The sequence below is a fragment of the Elgaria multicarinata genome, chromosome 7 (genome assembly GCF_023053635.1).
Source record: "Elgaria multicarinata webbii isolate HBS135686 ecotype San Diego chromosome 7, rElgMul1.1.pri, whole genome shotgun sequence".
Lineage (NCBI taxonomy): Eukaryota > Metazoa > Chordata > Lepidosauria > Squamata > Anguidae > Elgaria > Elgaria multicarinata.
In genome coordinates this window covers 79,203,947-79,220,367 of record NC_086177.1, presented here as the reverse complement: position 1 = coordinate 79,220,367, position 16,421 = coordinate 79,203,947, and the positions used below count along the sequence as shown (strand labels likewise).

General features: G+C 40.7%; 1 protein-coding gene across 3 annotated transcripts in view; it reads left to right on the top strand.

Moving 5' to 3' along the window:
• PAG1 (phosphoprotein membrane anchor with glycosphingolipid microdomains 1) overlaps positions 1-16,421 on the top strand; it is a 103,107-nt gene that overhangs the window by 68,870 nt on the left and 17,816 nt on the right. For all 3 annotated transcript variants that reach the window (XM_063130885.1, XM_063130886.1, XM_063130884.1), the window contains exons 2-4: positions 7,979-8,192; positions 12,993-13,044; positions 14,969-15,065. In XM_063130885.1, the coding sequence (XP_062986955.1) occupies positions 8,068-8,192; positions 12,993-13,044; positions 14,969-15,065 (274 nt within the window). In that variant the 5' untranslated portion in view covers positions 7,979-8,067. The remainder of the gene's footprint in view (positions 1-7,978; positions 8,193-12,992; positions 13,045-14,968; positions 15,066-16,421) is intronic.

Here is a 16,421-nt window from a genome sequence, read left to right as displayed (position 1 = left end):
GGTTAAAAAAAGAGGAGTTGCTGCCTTGAGAGGCCACAAAGTGGAGGAATAAATTGACTTGTGTCATTTCAAGACATAATAGACAAAGGATATTTTTAGCAAGATTGCAAGGGGTGACTGAGTTATTCATTGCTCTTGCCAGGCCATCATGTCAGGTACGCATGTCATGACAAGCCATCCTGAGAACAAGCCACCCTGAACAACAAGCCACCCTGAGGAAACTGAGCCAGGTTCAGACGTAATGACAAGCCTGAAACAAACAAGGCTGACAACCCACCATGGATTGTCATGTTGTGCAAACCATGTCAATGTCAAAGGTGGTAAAAAGAAAAGAAAAGAAAGGTTTTTCATGACAAATGGCAGGAAAGAGCTGTTAGCTTGACTGACTAAACGCTTCAGTGGGGGAAGGGAATTCAGTGAAATGAAGAGAATGTGCATCAAATTGCAAAGGTCAAAGGGAGAATTTGGGGTATAAAGAGGAAATTCCTAGTCTAGAAGAGAATGCTGGATGATGGAATTCATGGAATTTTAGGGCAGAGAATTTAGGGCAGACAATGACCTCAACTCGTAGCCCACCTGTGTTTTCCCACTACTACTGCCTTCTTTTCTTTTCAGAAAAAAGCTGCTAAGAAAGAAAAGATGTAATAGCTGCACAATCCCTTTTGAGTGTTAACGCTAGGAGCCTTCCACATAGAAGTAACCTAAGAGAAGGCCACAATTCCCCCACACACACACCCAAAAAGATGACTGGTAATGAGCAGGTTTATTTTTCTTTGTGACATAATTGCATATCCAAAATGGAACAAAAATCAGTTCTATGATTGAAAGCAGAGAATGTTAATGGAGGGAAAAGAAAATATTGTGGAAACTTGGGCGTGATTTACCAGTATGTAAATGTGTTTGTATTTGAAAGCTGTACGTTTCTACATGCATGACCACACTGTTGTGTTTATGTGGATTTTAGTACTCATATAACCATATTCAGTTTACTTGGTTGTGCGCCTATATTTTACCTTGATGTCAACCAAAGGGATGATCGAAAAGGCAGAATTTATAGCACCTTTGTAGCTACAGTTCTCACATCTTCATTGAACATTGTAAATTGGATTTGAAATAACACTGCAGTATCCCAATAAACAGAAAAGGTGTTAATCCGAGCTTTAAATGTATCTGCGTATCTGATTAACTCATACATGCTTTTTACAAGGATTGTTTGTCACTGAATGACCCTGTTTCACTGCATTCTATTATTTCTTTATTTCATTTCTATAGCCAAAGCTCTCTGAGCAGTTCACAACAATTAAAACCATAAAACACAACAGAAGATACACTATAAAAGTTTAAAACTACAGTATAAAATAGAAGTAAAACCAAAATAAGATCCAGCAGCAATGCAAAGATTCGAAATACAGTATCAGATTTAAAACAGAGGCTAAAATGCCTGGGAAAACAAGAAGGTCTTCACCTGGCGCCAGTAATAGTACAACGTAGACACCAGGTGGGCCTCTCTGAGAAGCTCATTCTACAACCGGGGTGCCACGACAGAAAAGTCTGTCTTCTTAGTAGCCACCCACCTCACTCCTTTTGGCAGGACCTCCCAAAGAAGGACTGCTCAGGACAAAGTCCTCCATACTTCATACTTATCTGAGGCTTCTTAATGGAGGCTTTCCTTTGTATGGATTTTGTTGATGCCTCTTTTTTAATATTATTTATTTATTTTTATTTATTTATTTATTACATTTTTATACCGCCCAATAGCCAAAGCTCTCTGGGCGGTTCACCTGGCCCAAATATCCTTTGCAAGAGAATATTTTCACATTTTGACAGGGCAGAAAGAGAAGAGAGAGCAAGCCCAGAGAATCAGAAAGATGATCCCTTTGAAAGATGTAAGTGTAGGATTCTGGTGACTGCTCTCAACTGGCTTTTACTGGCATGAACTATTTTGTCACGTTGGCCCAAAATAATGAGAGAAGCAAAATAGTTGATGTAGCAACTTTTGTAGCTTAGGATAGATTCACAAGTTGATGCCAAGTTGTCTGCTGGAGTGCCCTCAGTAGTAGGATAGAATGCTTTCTGCAAATCTCAAAAACCATATTCAAACAAGCATTTTATCACGCGCTTGCGATTGGCCACTCACAGATCTTTGAGGGTCATTTTGACGATGCAGTGATCCTCCTGTGCATCTCCCGCTGTATTTCCTGGTTTTAGCATTGTAAATTAATCCACAGAAAAGGCAACTATTTAAAAAAACAATCCCGACTATATTTCCTGCTGTGTGCAGGAAAGTTGCGCTATAAAATGTCCACTAGAGGGTGCTGTTATTATTATTATTATTATTTATTTATATAGCACCATTAATGTACATGGTGCTGTACAGAGTAAAACAATAAATAGCAAGACCCTGCCACATAGGCTTACATTCTAATAAAATCATAATAAAGCAATAAGGAGGGTAAGAGAATGCACCAAACAGGCAGTTCTCAATGCGGAAGAAAGCAGGAAGCAAGAGCAATGGTACGCGATGGTAAGGAAACATGATTCCCCCCCACCCCGTCTGAAGACGCTCTCTGAAGCCAACACTCTGCAAAGCCTCTGACAATGCAATCCTATGCTCCTCTCCAGGGAAGCAACTGGAACGATCAATGGAAAGTTTTGTTAATTCATCCTCAGTGTGAAACCTTTTGACTCTAAAAATTCCTTCTGGAAATATATTTCCTTTCCTAAAAACACTGTAGGGCACCAGGAATGGATTAAAGTTAGGGTCCCATTCTCAAAAAGGTTTGATGAGAAACCCAGGTTTGCCATTGTGCAATGTCTGAAATAGTCCTAGGACTGTTCTTTTATGTGACATTAAAAGCAACTTTGAGTCTCTGTTGTGTGATTTGTGCCCATGTATACGTTAGTGCAAGAAGAAAATCTAACTGTGAAAACGGTCAGAATTTAGTTAGTAACATTAACCTAAATGGCTTACAGTGCAATCCTATGCATGTTTAGACAAAAACAAGTCCTATAACTCCCAGTCTTCCTCAGCCAACATGGCTGACTGGAGAATAGCACCCTTACAGTTAAAACACACTAGACTGCCTGTGAAATGTTAATCACCGGTGTAAAAAGTGACCTAAGCTACCATGTATTGGCAATATACAAAAATGTAATTGCTGCTTTTGAGCAGACACAGAACAGTAGTATAATGCTGCCACCTTGTGCCCAAGGCTGGAACAAATGTTTAATGTCATGCATGTATGGACAGTAATTGCTCAAATATCACGATGAGATTGCTCTTTAAATTCACAGTTGTCGTTTTTAAAATTTACAAGAATTCTGGCACGAACACAATTTTTGCTATGAGAGTAGATGCTTGAACTTAGTGGAATTCTGGAGGAATGAACTACGATCTAAAATCAGATATCCCCATTTATGAATTTAAGATCATTTTTTTTTAAAAAAAAAGGTAGTCTGGTTTTAATAATATAAAATCATTCCTAGTTATATTCATATTTTCCCCATGTAGTTTGATTTCTTTGAATACCAAAGATTTACAGTTTAAAGACACAAAGCTCCATTATTTCAGCTATTCAGAACTCCTAACATACCCACCCTCTTTCAAGCATTAGAAGGAGCTCCATGTGATTAAAAGGCTCTGGTGCCAGCCCAGCTCCCAAAGTCATATGGATCTCTAAGCATGGACAGCTGAAGGGAGGTAAACCTACATAAATAGGTCTCCCCAGGAGATGGAACTCTATGTTTCCAGGGTTCCAGCTCCTGTTAGGGTTTATGCATATAGGTTTTCCCTCTGGAGACATCTCAGCCCACGGACATGAGGAGGACTGCTAGGAAGCCACATGATCTTGGGTGGGTGTGGCAGACACAGCGATGCAGCCTCACTGCTCTCTTTATTCATCTGGAGCGTATAGCATAAAGGAAACGCGAGTTTATTCAAATTCACTGTGCATCATCCAACCACTACTATAGTAATGTAACTGTGTATATATACTTTAAAGTTTTGGGTATGCTTTGAAGTTCTTTGATGAGGTCATATTGTATTGGCATTCTAGAAAAAATTACTTCAAACCAGTACCATTCTTACCCATGAAAAATATTATATTTGAAAATGTTATTAAAGTTTGTTTCAGCACTATTAATATCCAAAGGTAATTCAATGCACAGATCCTATTTTCCTATGCTGTGCTTCACCATCCAGCCTGAACATCTGTTTTAAAAAGTACCTTGGTGGAGAATAACAGTGAAAAAAAATGATGTGTTATACAGCATGATATGGCTTTAAATTAAATAAATAAATAATATTTCTAGGACATCTGGGCTTTTAAAAATGGACTCGTTTGCAGAGATGATTAATGCAAAATCGTTACAGGCAAAGAATTAAAACAGGCAAAATTGAAACAGGCAAAGAATTGTGTCAATTACTGGATGGCATACTCAGCATCTCCCCTTTCTTGTTTTTCCCCAGAATTATTAAAATATTGTCCCCCTGATCAATAACCCTATCGATTTTCCTCAGGTTTAATTAAAACTAGACAACTATATCCATACAAAATGATTTGTACTTAGGTCCCATAGAAATCAGTGTGAAAAATTATCCATGGCAACTTAAGTGCCACTAGCCTGGTTCACACATAATGACAGTCCAGAGTATGCACTGAGTATGGGTTGTCATTGAATCATGGGTTGTTGTTACATGCGAACCCTGCATTTTGGTTTAACTCTGGGTTGTTAACCATGAACAACCGAGGAAGAGAATTCATGGTTTCTTGATGGGTTGGAAACTCTGGGTTCTTTAACAACCCATGGTTAAATCATAGTGCAGGTTTTTCATGTAATGACACAGATCAATGACAACCCATACTCAACCCATACTCTGGATTTTCATTACATATAAATCAGGTTACTGATTTCTTGGGAACTAAGTGAAAGTCATTTAGTCTGGATACAGCCCTGTAAAATTATCACTTTTCCCTAGCGGATTCACATAAGGATTTTCTCCTTTGCTAGAGAGCTGTGTAACCTAGGAGCTAAGAGACTCCTCTGTTATCTCAGAATCAGTTATCTCTTCCATGTGCAATATGGGAGATAATAATACATTACTGGGTTGTTGTAAGGATTATAACTAATAAAGCATGTGAAGTGCTTTGAATAGTTTAAGTGCTATACAAATGTTTATTGTTATTATAGTCATGTGGTAACATTTACCAACTAACAAATATCTTATGTGAACTAATTGTTTTTGTTGCAGCAAAAGCAGAGTTCATGTACATGCTGTAGGGAAAGTACCATCTCATCTCTTCAGACTTTCAGACTTGTGCAGTTGAAACAAAACGTCATACATTTATTTTTATAATGGGCCTGTTCAGACAACACACTTAGGCCCTTTCTACACCTCCCGGCGTTCCGGGAAGGAGGGGGAGGCTCTTGCGATATCTTGATCGCGAGAGCCTCCCCCAGCATGCACACGCAGTGGCGACATCCCAGGAGGAAGCAGGGACGTTGGGGGGGTGCTGTGTGTTTTTTCCTGAGTGGGGCCAGTAATGCAAGAATGAGGCCCCGCTTGAGCGAAACTCTCTCTCTCTCTCTCTCTCTCTCTCTCTCTCTCTCTCTCTCTATATATATATATATATATATATATGTGTGAAATCAGCCCCCCCAACCCCCTCCCTGCCATCTCAGGGGTGGCGAAATTGCTGGCGCCCCCTCTCCTGATGGGCATGGAGCCGCACCACGCGGGTCCATGCCCATTTCTGGTGCCGCACTTACAAGTAAGCACGGCATCAGGCGGGACAGGCGCTCACACCTCCCATGGTCTCGGAATGATCCTGAGACCACAGGAAGAATCAGGTTTTCACAGGATTTCTTTATCCCTGGGAAAACCCGTGCCCATCCCCCCCTGACCCCGGGAGTCCCTGTGCATCATTTGGATACACAGGGACTCAGCTGTGACCAGCCCAGAATATCAGGCTGGTGTAGAAACGGCCTAAGTAAGCCATGGTTAGGCGGTTAACCCTTTTGCTGCAAATGCTTAGAGAGCATGTTTAAACCATGGTTATATAGCCACCATGGTTAGGAATGGTTCACATGACACTAAGGCTATAGCTAGACCTAAGGTTTATCCCTGGATCGTCCAGGGGTCAAACCTGTTCATCTAGGTGACACACAGGGGATCCAGTGCTCAGGCAGGGGCGAATGCTGGATGATCCCAGGATAAATCTTAGGACTAGCTGTGGCATAAGTCATGGTTCATACCACACATTAAGCCATAATATTTAGCTCAAAGTGCTTAAGCACCATGGCTTAGCGTGTTGTCTGGACAGGGCTTGGCATGTCCAAACAGTTTCGCATAGAAAATATTAAATCTAATGGCAATTCCCAGAAATAGACCATTTTATACTGTTTTAAATGAGCATGCACTTAGAATCATAGAATAGCAGAGTTGGAAGGGGACTTCAAGGCCATTTGAAATGAAAAAGGAGCAACTCTTAAGTATTAGGAAGATCCAGCAAGTGCCACTCAGTGCTGGAATTGTAGGGAAACAGCCCTGTGCCTTTTGTGATGGCCCCTATTAGTTGCTGTTGTAGAAAGTTTCTGGGGTATGATTGGGTTCTTATCTCCCATAGCCCTTTTTCCTGGATCTGTCCTCCATGTCCCTCTGTGGCTGTGTGTGTGTGGCTGGGGAGGGCAGCCTGGTCTTCAGCTCTGTATTGCTTTGTTTATTCAGGCTGGCTGTGTCTCTAGGCTAGGCAGGATCTCTCTTGAGCAGTGGCATAGTGGAGCAAGTGCCCGCAGGGACCCGTGCTGTCATTTCTTTATTAGGAGGGACAATGATGTCATCTGCCACCCCTTAGCCATTGCTATTCCCTTTTTGCTTAGCTGCAATCCTCGCAGTAACTGGTGTGTGTATGTGTGTGTGTGTGTATGTAATGAAGTTTTCCCAGCAACAGTGTATTGTTCCCTATGATAATGCAAAGCAGTTTGGGGTGGCTTGCTGTTGAATAGGCAATGAAGTCTGCTCCTGGTGGAGATGAGAATTGCTTAAAGTGGTTTGTTGATATAGATCAACACAACTGTCTGAATTATTGGATTTTCTTTGGGCCACGGCTATGAGATTGTCACGATGAGTGCCTGCACTTCAAAATGTACCACTGTTCTAGAGCTGTCTGCTTGCCTATTCCTCTTCTATGGACTTAATTTTGTTCTCTCCCATGAACTTTGTGTAGCTATTCCCTTTTGTCAGCCAGAATATCCTATGGCACCTAAGGATCCCTGCTGCCTTAGCATCTATGCACACTGGCTGAAGTGCAGACTTAGTAACTGCTTTAAGTTTTTTTTTTTTTTTTTTTTAAAGAGATAGCCATGCTGGTTCATGAAGAAACAAAAATAAATTCAAAATCCACAGTTGAGAGATACTGTACTAGGGCCAACCAATATTTCACAAAAATGTGCAAGCTTTTTAATCAAGTTTTATTTGTGATTATAAGATACCGTGGCTATCATTCTTCTTGCTAGAAAGATGCAGTACAAATCAAATTAATCAATACATAAGGACTATTGGGGAAGGACTAAATTGCTGTGGGTCAGGCAGGAGGCTGCCTTTCTGCACATAATTTGAGCACTTGACCTGCTGCAATGAACAAAAGTATGTGCCTCTAGATTGGGCCGTTCTAGGGCGTACTATCAGAACAGGTGCTGTATTAATAGAGGATGCCTCTGAACATGTGGGAAGTACCAGTTTCTCAGTACTATACAACCACAAAGGAACCCGCCCATTTGTTTTTAGATTCAACCTGGCACCTCTCTTTGATTAGATCAGGTCTTGATTTAAAATTGAGGATTAACACCGCTGAAATTTCAATTGTATTTTAAATATATTAAAGCAAGATGAAAAGCTTTGCTCCCATCAAACAGCCTGCTAAGTGGACTTTATTTTAATGTCTCTCTCTCTCCCTCCATCCTTCATTTTTCTTCACAGAGGAACTCTTTTCAATGCAAATGCCAAAGTCTCGTGGGGACTAATCACCTCTGCGCTTAGCAGCAGCAGCAGCAGTATCTCCTTATATCATGGGACCTGACAGTGATTTCCTGAGCAATGGGCTGCTTCACGTCATCGTATGGGGAGGTTTGGCTGCCATGACAATGCTCCTGTTCTTCAGTTTTCTCATCTTTCTCTGCTCCAGCTGTGATAGGTAAGGGCTTAGCCAATGAGGCTGCAATAAAGGCAAGAGCGAGAAAGGATGCTGTTCGACCCTTTGGATCCAAGTCCCACACAGTGGAGTTACAACTGTCAGGGCCACTGATGCCTTGCTGCTGCATCCATTGTGGCATGCTGCAGCCACTACAGGAAGGAATAGGGTAGGCCTGACTATCACTAATGATGGAAAGTGGTAGCCACTTTACATTTGTTTGAATTAACTAGCCTATCCTGCTCATTTCAAAGGAACCAGTTTCCTGTGTGCGTTGGAATCTGTGTATGAGAAGACATTTGAGCTGTAGGGCTTTTCTACATGAGGCTGTTAATCCGCTGCATCTACTTTCGGGGCTCATCTACACCAAGCAGGATATTCCACTATGAAAGCGGTATATAAAAGTCAGGAGCCACACGGCTGCTTTATATTTATTTATTTATTTAAAACATTTGTATCCTGCCCTATATCGTTAAGATCACAGGGCAGCATACAGATATTTATAGTGATATTGAAGTGCACTGCAGGATCTACACTACTGCTTTATAGTGGCAATGAAGTGCATGGACAACTGTTGGGGCCCATGACACATCTACCCCAAGCAGGATATAATACAATGAAAGCAATACATGGTAGGCGTCATGGATCCCAACAGTCGTCAGTGCACTTCAGTACCACTATAAAGCAGTAGTGTGGCTCCTGACTTTTATATACCGCTTTCATACCACTTTCATAGTGGAATATCTGCTTGGTGTAGATGAGCCCGTGGTTTCAGCACAGAATTGACATCTGAGCACTACATGAGGAGCGTTTCCTTTCCTGCTTTTGTGCCACATAACCTCTAGATACCACTACGGTATAGCGGAATAGTGCAACTACCAAAGTGGAAACAGCATTTTCTTTCACTTTCAGAAATAATACCTGATTTCCCCTGCTATAAAAAAAAACCTTGCTGAAAGTGCTGTTTACAAATAGAAGTGAAACTGGAGACTTATCTAAAGAACTTGTAAACAACCATGAGCAGGAAATGACAAGTGCACAATAAATGCCTCATGTAGGGATTCTTGACAGTGGCTTCCTGCTAGAGTGCGGGCCGTCAGGAGCTGCCCAGCCATGCTTACCCTTGACGCGGATCTGCTTGTAAGAGGTTGAGATTCTAAAACAGACTCCTTAAAATTGAGGAATGATATTTTCACATTCAACCACATGAGATCATATTCAGTTTTAATCTACACTTTAATTTAACTGGAATTAATATTAATCAGTCTGTATATGTAACCAGCATGTAATGCATATTAATTGCAGCCCACTTTGCATTGTTGATTAGTTGAACAACAGAACTCATGTTTGAATGGATCTACCCTTAAAATAAATAGGTCTTGCCTGTTAAACTTTTGTTCATATTAAAAGGGAAAGGGAAAAAAGCTATGAAACATGTAGTTAAATTGGATCTGAGTATAATACCCCTAAAGAATTATTACCAAAGTTTATGATTGATAACTCTTGCCCTCTTTTGCATCTTACATCCCTGAATTCCCTAAGACATTTCCTAGAGGATGAAACTGAAGAAATTTTTATAAGAATTAGTCTGCTGGGTATTTCTAACAAGCTATGCAAATTCTGTTGCCAGACAGTATCTGGCAATCATACTTTAATAATTTAGCATGATACTAAGCTTGATGTGGTGTCAGGATATTCATGTAGCAGGTACTTGCCCAGAAATGCAATTAAACCAAATCTCTTCCTTCTTGGAATAGTTTCACATATGCTGTTGATATAATCATTGATGACATTAAAAAACAGATGCTTTGTCAGAAAAGCTTCTGGGAGCAAATTACTAACTGTAAACATGAATCATAGTGTGTATTGCTTGGACAGTATCATGGATTTTAAATGGCATAATTAGACTACTTTCAATGAAATTCATTTTTAGAAGTACAGCTAAGTTAATGTGGGATTTGCCACGGAGTTCAGTAGGGTAGTGAAATGTAAATTTGCTGCTTCAAAAATTCTCTCATAAGGGGAAGTTATGTCCCTGTGTATTTGCAGCAGCTTGTGTTACTTGTATAATATTCCACTGATAATGGTGTTGCAAAGGTATAGCAGCAACTGATGGGTACCATTCTGATAACTCATTTGCTGGTGGCACTAGTCTTGGGATCTGACCGTCCATCATGCTCATCCTCTTACAAATACTTCCCACTAATGTGTCTCCATTCCTCAGTCCAAGGGTCAGGACTATTTGCTTTTTGTTTTCATAAAACAAATCACAACACCATCTGGGGAGCATCCTTTTCCTTAGTTAATAGAATGTACAACATCCTGGACATGTAGCAAAATGCCAAGAACAATGGATAATTTGAAACAAACACTTAAGTGTTCCTTTTGTTGTCTATTTGTAAAAAACCTGTTCAATTACAGAATACATGCTACAAAGGATTTTGTTCCAAAAGGATAGATAGCAGTGAAAACTCTTCCAGGAAGAAGGAAGGGAGGAAGGAAGGAAACCAAGATTCATTTGTCACCAGAATAACAAATTTATTCTGGCATGTGCTTTCTTAGTCTTTAAGATGCCAGGGGAAATGTTGTTGTTCATTTTATATAGGTATGGCTTGAAGTATGATAAACATTTTCAGACAATAGAACTTCTTCAGATGATATGCTGAGGTTTAAAAGACCAGGTGCCATATGAAATATGTACAACCTCTATACATTCAAATTGAGAAGGTTCACTATTATGCCGTATTATATGTTATAGGCAAGAATGGAGGATATGGACACTTGGCATTCTTTTTGTTCCTTCTTATCCTCCCACTCCAGTCTAAAAAAAGCAAAAGGAGCACTGACTGCAGCTTAACCATAGTTGATTTTCTTTCGGAAGCCTTATAAAAACCCAACTGCAGTATTGAATTTCAGTCTAGAATCCGTTAATAAACCTGCCAGCTCCACAGGCCAGATGCAAAGTTCCCGCTAAATATGTGCAGTGTTAGGTGCTTGGATATTTCCGTAGGTCAAGAATCTATATTTTTAGTCGGGATCCAGGCTGGGTTTTGGCGCAGAAACAACCTTGGTCACCCTGTATGTTGACATATGTCAGCAGAGAGGTAGGAAGAGTGTGACCCTGTTATTCTCTTTAATCTCTATGTGGCTTTCTATACTGTCGCCCATGGTATCCTTCTGGGGTTACTACCTTGAGTTGGGAGCAGGAGAGACTATATTGCAGTGCTTATGCCCTTACTTGAATGAAAGGTTTCAAAAGATGGTTCTTGGGGCATACTGCTCAGTTCCATGGCTTCTCCAGCATGGGGTTCCACAGGGGTTGGTTTTGTCCCATCCCCCCCATGCTCTTTAACATCTATATGAAACCATTAACGGGGGTCATCAGGAGTTTTGGAGTGCAATGCTGTCAGTATGCTGATGACACACAACTCTGTTTCTCCTTTTCATCTTCATTAGGTGAGGCTGTGCTAATTAGTGCCTGGCTGAGACAATGGACTGGATGAGGGCTAATAAATTGAAGTATAATCTGGAGAAGACTGAGATTTTGGGCCTGTTCAGACAACACGCTAAGCCATGGTTAGGCTGCTAACCCTTTTGTAGCAAGTGGTTAGTGAGTGTGTTTAAACCGTGGTTATGTAGTCATGATGGTGTGGAAGAGTTCGCACAACATGCTAAGTCATGGTTCACATGACACGCTAAGCCATAATGTGTCGCTCAAAATGCTTAACTACTGTGGCTTAGCGTGTCATCTGAACAGGGTCACTGTTAGTGCGTGGTTCTTCTGACTGGATGGAGGGTGTTTAACCTGTTCTGGATGGGATTGTATTCTACCTAAAGGAGCAGGGTTGTAGCGTGGGGGATCCATCATTGTCACCTGAGCCTCAGGTGGCCTCAGTGGCAGGTTTGGCCAGGTTTCTACCAGGTTTGGCCCAGCTACATCCCTATCTGGACAGCAATAACTTGGCTTTAATAGTCTATGCTCTGGTAACCTCCAGGTTAGATTACTCCAATGCTCTCTATGTGGGTCTGCCTTTGAAGATGGTTTAGAAACTTCAGCTTGTGCAAAATGCAGCAGTCAGATTGATAGAAGAGACCAGGAGATCTGATCATATGAAACTGATTCTGCCCAGCTTGCACTGGCTCTCTGTACATTTCCAAACTCGATACCACAATGCCTGATATAGTGTGTCTCCCAGTATGATCCTACATGTACACTATGTTTGTCATCTGGGGGCCTCCTCAAAGGGAGGCTCGGAGGATAGCAACAAAGGAGAGAGCCTTCTTGACGGTGGCCCCCGGGTTATGGAACACTCTTCCCAGTGAGGTCCACCTGGTGATAATATTGTCATCTTTTGGGCACCAGATTAAGACAGTCCTCTGCTCCCAAGTATTTGATGGCATATGATGAGATTTTAATGTTAGTTATTTTATCATGGTCCCAGTATCTTATTGTAACTGATTTTAGTTGTTTTAAAATGTTTTTGTTTCGTAATTTTTGTGAACCACTCAGAGAGTTTGGCTATTAGATGATATACAAAATAATTTTAATCTAGGAAGGCTAAAAATCTTAGCCACAATCAGACTAAAGTTAATCATGCTTAAGTCCCTTTGAAATCAATAGGATGACTTATTTATGAGTATATTATGCCCAGTTGATCTCAATGGGATTTTAGTTAGACAGTGGTCAACATGCAGTCATCACTAATATTATGCAAACATTGATTGATGCTGTAATTTATGGATTGATGCTGAGACATATAAGTATTATTTTAACAATTTATCTAAATTTTATTTGCATTGAAGGGAGAAGAGACCCAAGCAGCAGAATGGGGATCATGAAAATCTGATGAATATGGTAAAAAATAAAATCACACTTATTATTTTGAAATGCCTTTTTAATATAGTTCAGAGTCTGTAATATAGGAGGAAGCATAAATATAAGATGGTTTTGGCTATTATGCAATGTGTGTTTGCATGTGCATGCATGCCATGAACATCAAGACTAAGAAATCATTTATATACACTTTGTCAGGAAGTTTTCCCATATTACAGATGGGGTAACTGGGTCTTCACAAGACCACCCATTCAGTTTATGGCTGAACAGAGACAAAGTCAACTCTTTATCTACCTAGTGCAGCAATCAGCTTGCACTTTTGTAACCAACATGATTGTACATTATAATGCATTTGTAGTGAATATCAGTGTTCCAAGAGTCTAGTTCGATAACCGGACAATGGGTTCATCTAATTCCACACCTAGCCTTGCTAAATTTATATAAAGGATTAGATATAAACCCGCTAAGTAATGAATTAGTATATCATCTATTGTTAGCAGCAAGATGGTTGATAGTCAAGCACTGGAAAGATGGTAAAGAGCTCTATATCGAAAACTGGTATCACAGAGTATGGTAGATCACTCTTTTAGAAAAAGGTTCCTTCCAAGGTTCCTTCCTTCAGTCCAGCTTTAAGGAAAATTAACAGAACCTTGTCTTTTAAGGATACTTTACAAAACCTTGAGTAGTATCCTTAAAACACAAGGACCCTGTTCAGACAACACATTAAGCAATGGTTAGGCTGCTAACACTTTTGCAGCAAATCGTTAATGAGCATGTTTAAACCATGGTTATGCAGCCACCATGGTTAGAAATGGTTCACACGACACGCTAAGTCATGGTTCACATGACACTCTAAGCCATATTGTTTAACTCAAAATGCTTAACCACTGTGGCTGTAACTTTGCAACTGTGTGGGCCTGCAAATGGGAAATGTTTTAGAAAGAAATTCCCTTTTAAAACAGTGCAGCCAAATGTCCAAATAAAGAAAGGAGTTCATTCAGGATGGAAAAAGAGAAGAGTAAGGGATAGCAAGTATCTCTCTCAGACACACACACACACACACCACACTTCTGGGAGAAAAATCAATACATTCAATCTAATTTAGCTATACTTGAGTAGAAACTTGGTTTCAGAGTTTATGCAGAGTTAACTGCAGAGCAAATGGTCTAGGAAAGAGCATTGGCTTCTTGATTAGATATCGTAAGAGAGACAGGAAGTGAGAGAAGCCTACCTATTTCTGAGAATCTGAGATCAGTGAAAGCCTGCTCCTTAGTGGAGACAGACTGTTATTTTGCTTTGGGAAGATAAAACTCCATTTCCAATGTCAGTGGTCTAGACGGGCAGACATGTTAAAATGGCTGGACACTTCAAACTGGATGAAACATTGTGGAAAAGAGATTAAGAGTGCAGCCCCCCCCCCCCTTAGAAGGAAGCCTCCTATCTCAGAGGCTTCTTCGAATCCAATGTGCTACTGGGCTGCTGCCAGTAGGGCAAGAGGAGCAACAGAGGTGATTTTCATCTCTCTGTCCTCCTTTTAGATGTTTTTCTCCTAGACAGGCTTTTGAGTCAGTGTAGAGGGGTTATGCTGGTAGGAGCTGGAGAGGACAAGGGATGTCAGAGGACTACAGTTGGGGAGTGGAGCTAGGAGTGCTTTCATCGGCTCAGCCCCCTGGTCTTCAGCTAGTCTTCTGCTAGCTGGCCCAACTCCGCATTGAGTTGGGTTAGCTAGCGGATTTTGCATATATAATTTTTATTTGCACAAATAGAGAATATAAACAATCAGTTGTGTAAGAAAAGGAGTTAGTTAAAAAGTGAAAGTAATATGAAATTTAATTTGATAGTCATAAGCCAAAACTAGATCTCATTTCATAACCGTTATTACTATGTAATAATTCATGCTCAACCTATGCAAATGATACCTTAATCCACACATTTTGTTTTTCAGCCTTCAGATAAAGAGGCATTTAGCCATTCTGTCACAAGTCTGACTACAGATCCACTTGCCAGCAGTGAACAAAATGGTGGACTCAGTAATGGTGATGGTAAGACTTGATTGTTCATTATGTGATTTCTCAGGACTTCTCATAGAATCATAGAATAGTAGAGTTGGAAGAGGCCTATAAGGCCATTGAGTCCAAACCCCTGCTCAATGCAGGAATTCACCTTAAAGCATTCCTGACAGATGGCTGTCCAGCTGCCTCTTGGATGGCTCTAGTTTGGGAGAGCCTAGGTAACTGGTTCCATTGTTGTACAGCTCTAACAGTCAGGAAGTTTTTCCTGATGTCTAGCCAGAATCTGGCTTCCTGTAACTTGAGCCCATTAGTCCATGTCCTGCACTCTAGGAGGATCGAAAAGAGATCCTGGCCCTCCTCTATGTGACAAACTTTCAAGTATTTGAAGAATGCTATCATGTCTCTCCTCACTTTTCTCTTCTCAAGGCTAAACATGCCCAGTTCTTTCAGTCTCTCCTCATAGGGCTTTGTTTCCAGACCCTGATCATCATCATTGCCCTCCTCTAAACCCCCTGCAGCTTGTCTGCATCCTTCTTGAAGGGTGGTGCCAGAACTGGATGCAATATTCAAGATGAGGCCTAACCAGTACTTTGCGTGATTTGGAAGCTATTCTTCTATTAATGCATCCCAAAATAGCATTTGCTTTTTTTGCAACCACATCACACGGTTGCCTCATATTCAGCTTGTGATCTACAACAATTCCAAGATGTCTCACAGCTGAATGTGTGAACCAACACTATCTTGTGTTTGAGACAATGGAGCTGTTCACACAACACATTAATCCACACTCAGTGGTTGAGTGTGGGTTGTTTTGAACCCTGGGTTAGTGTACTGACTAAATGCAGCCAAAATGGCTTAACCGCAACGCATTAACCCACACTCAGTGGTTGAGTAGGGGTTGTTTTGAACCATGGTTTAGTGTGCTGTCTAAATGCAGCCAGGATGGCATATTTTCTCAAACAAGCCACCTTGAGAATTCACGGTTTGTTGTGATGTGACATTAAAGTTCTAGTTGTGTTGTTCTGTCTGTGGTGGCTAATTGCTTACCACTTCATGCCGCATTGATCAAGACATGTGTGAAGTAGCCAAGAGAGAACTGCAGATATACTTGTAAATAATAAATAGGTTCAATACCAACTTGTTTATTTGTATATTGATAAAACGCCTTTTGGCTCTTACAAGAACCCTGATCAGGCATTATTAAACCGAGTAGACTAAACACACAAGGAGAGAGAGTGTGCTAGAAAATCAGTGTTCAAAATCACATGGAGAGCTTCCTGTATCTGAAGAAGCTCTCCTCTCCAGAACATCACCTTCTATGAGTACGACAGAATCTCACAAGGAAGGGGTGGGACTGTTTAGTCTACTTAGTGTAATAATGTTTAG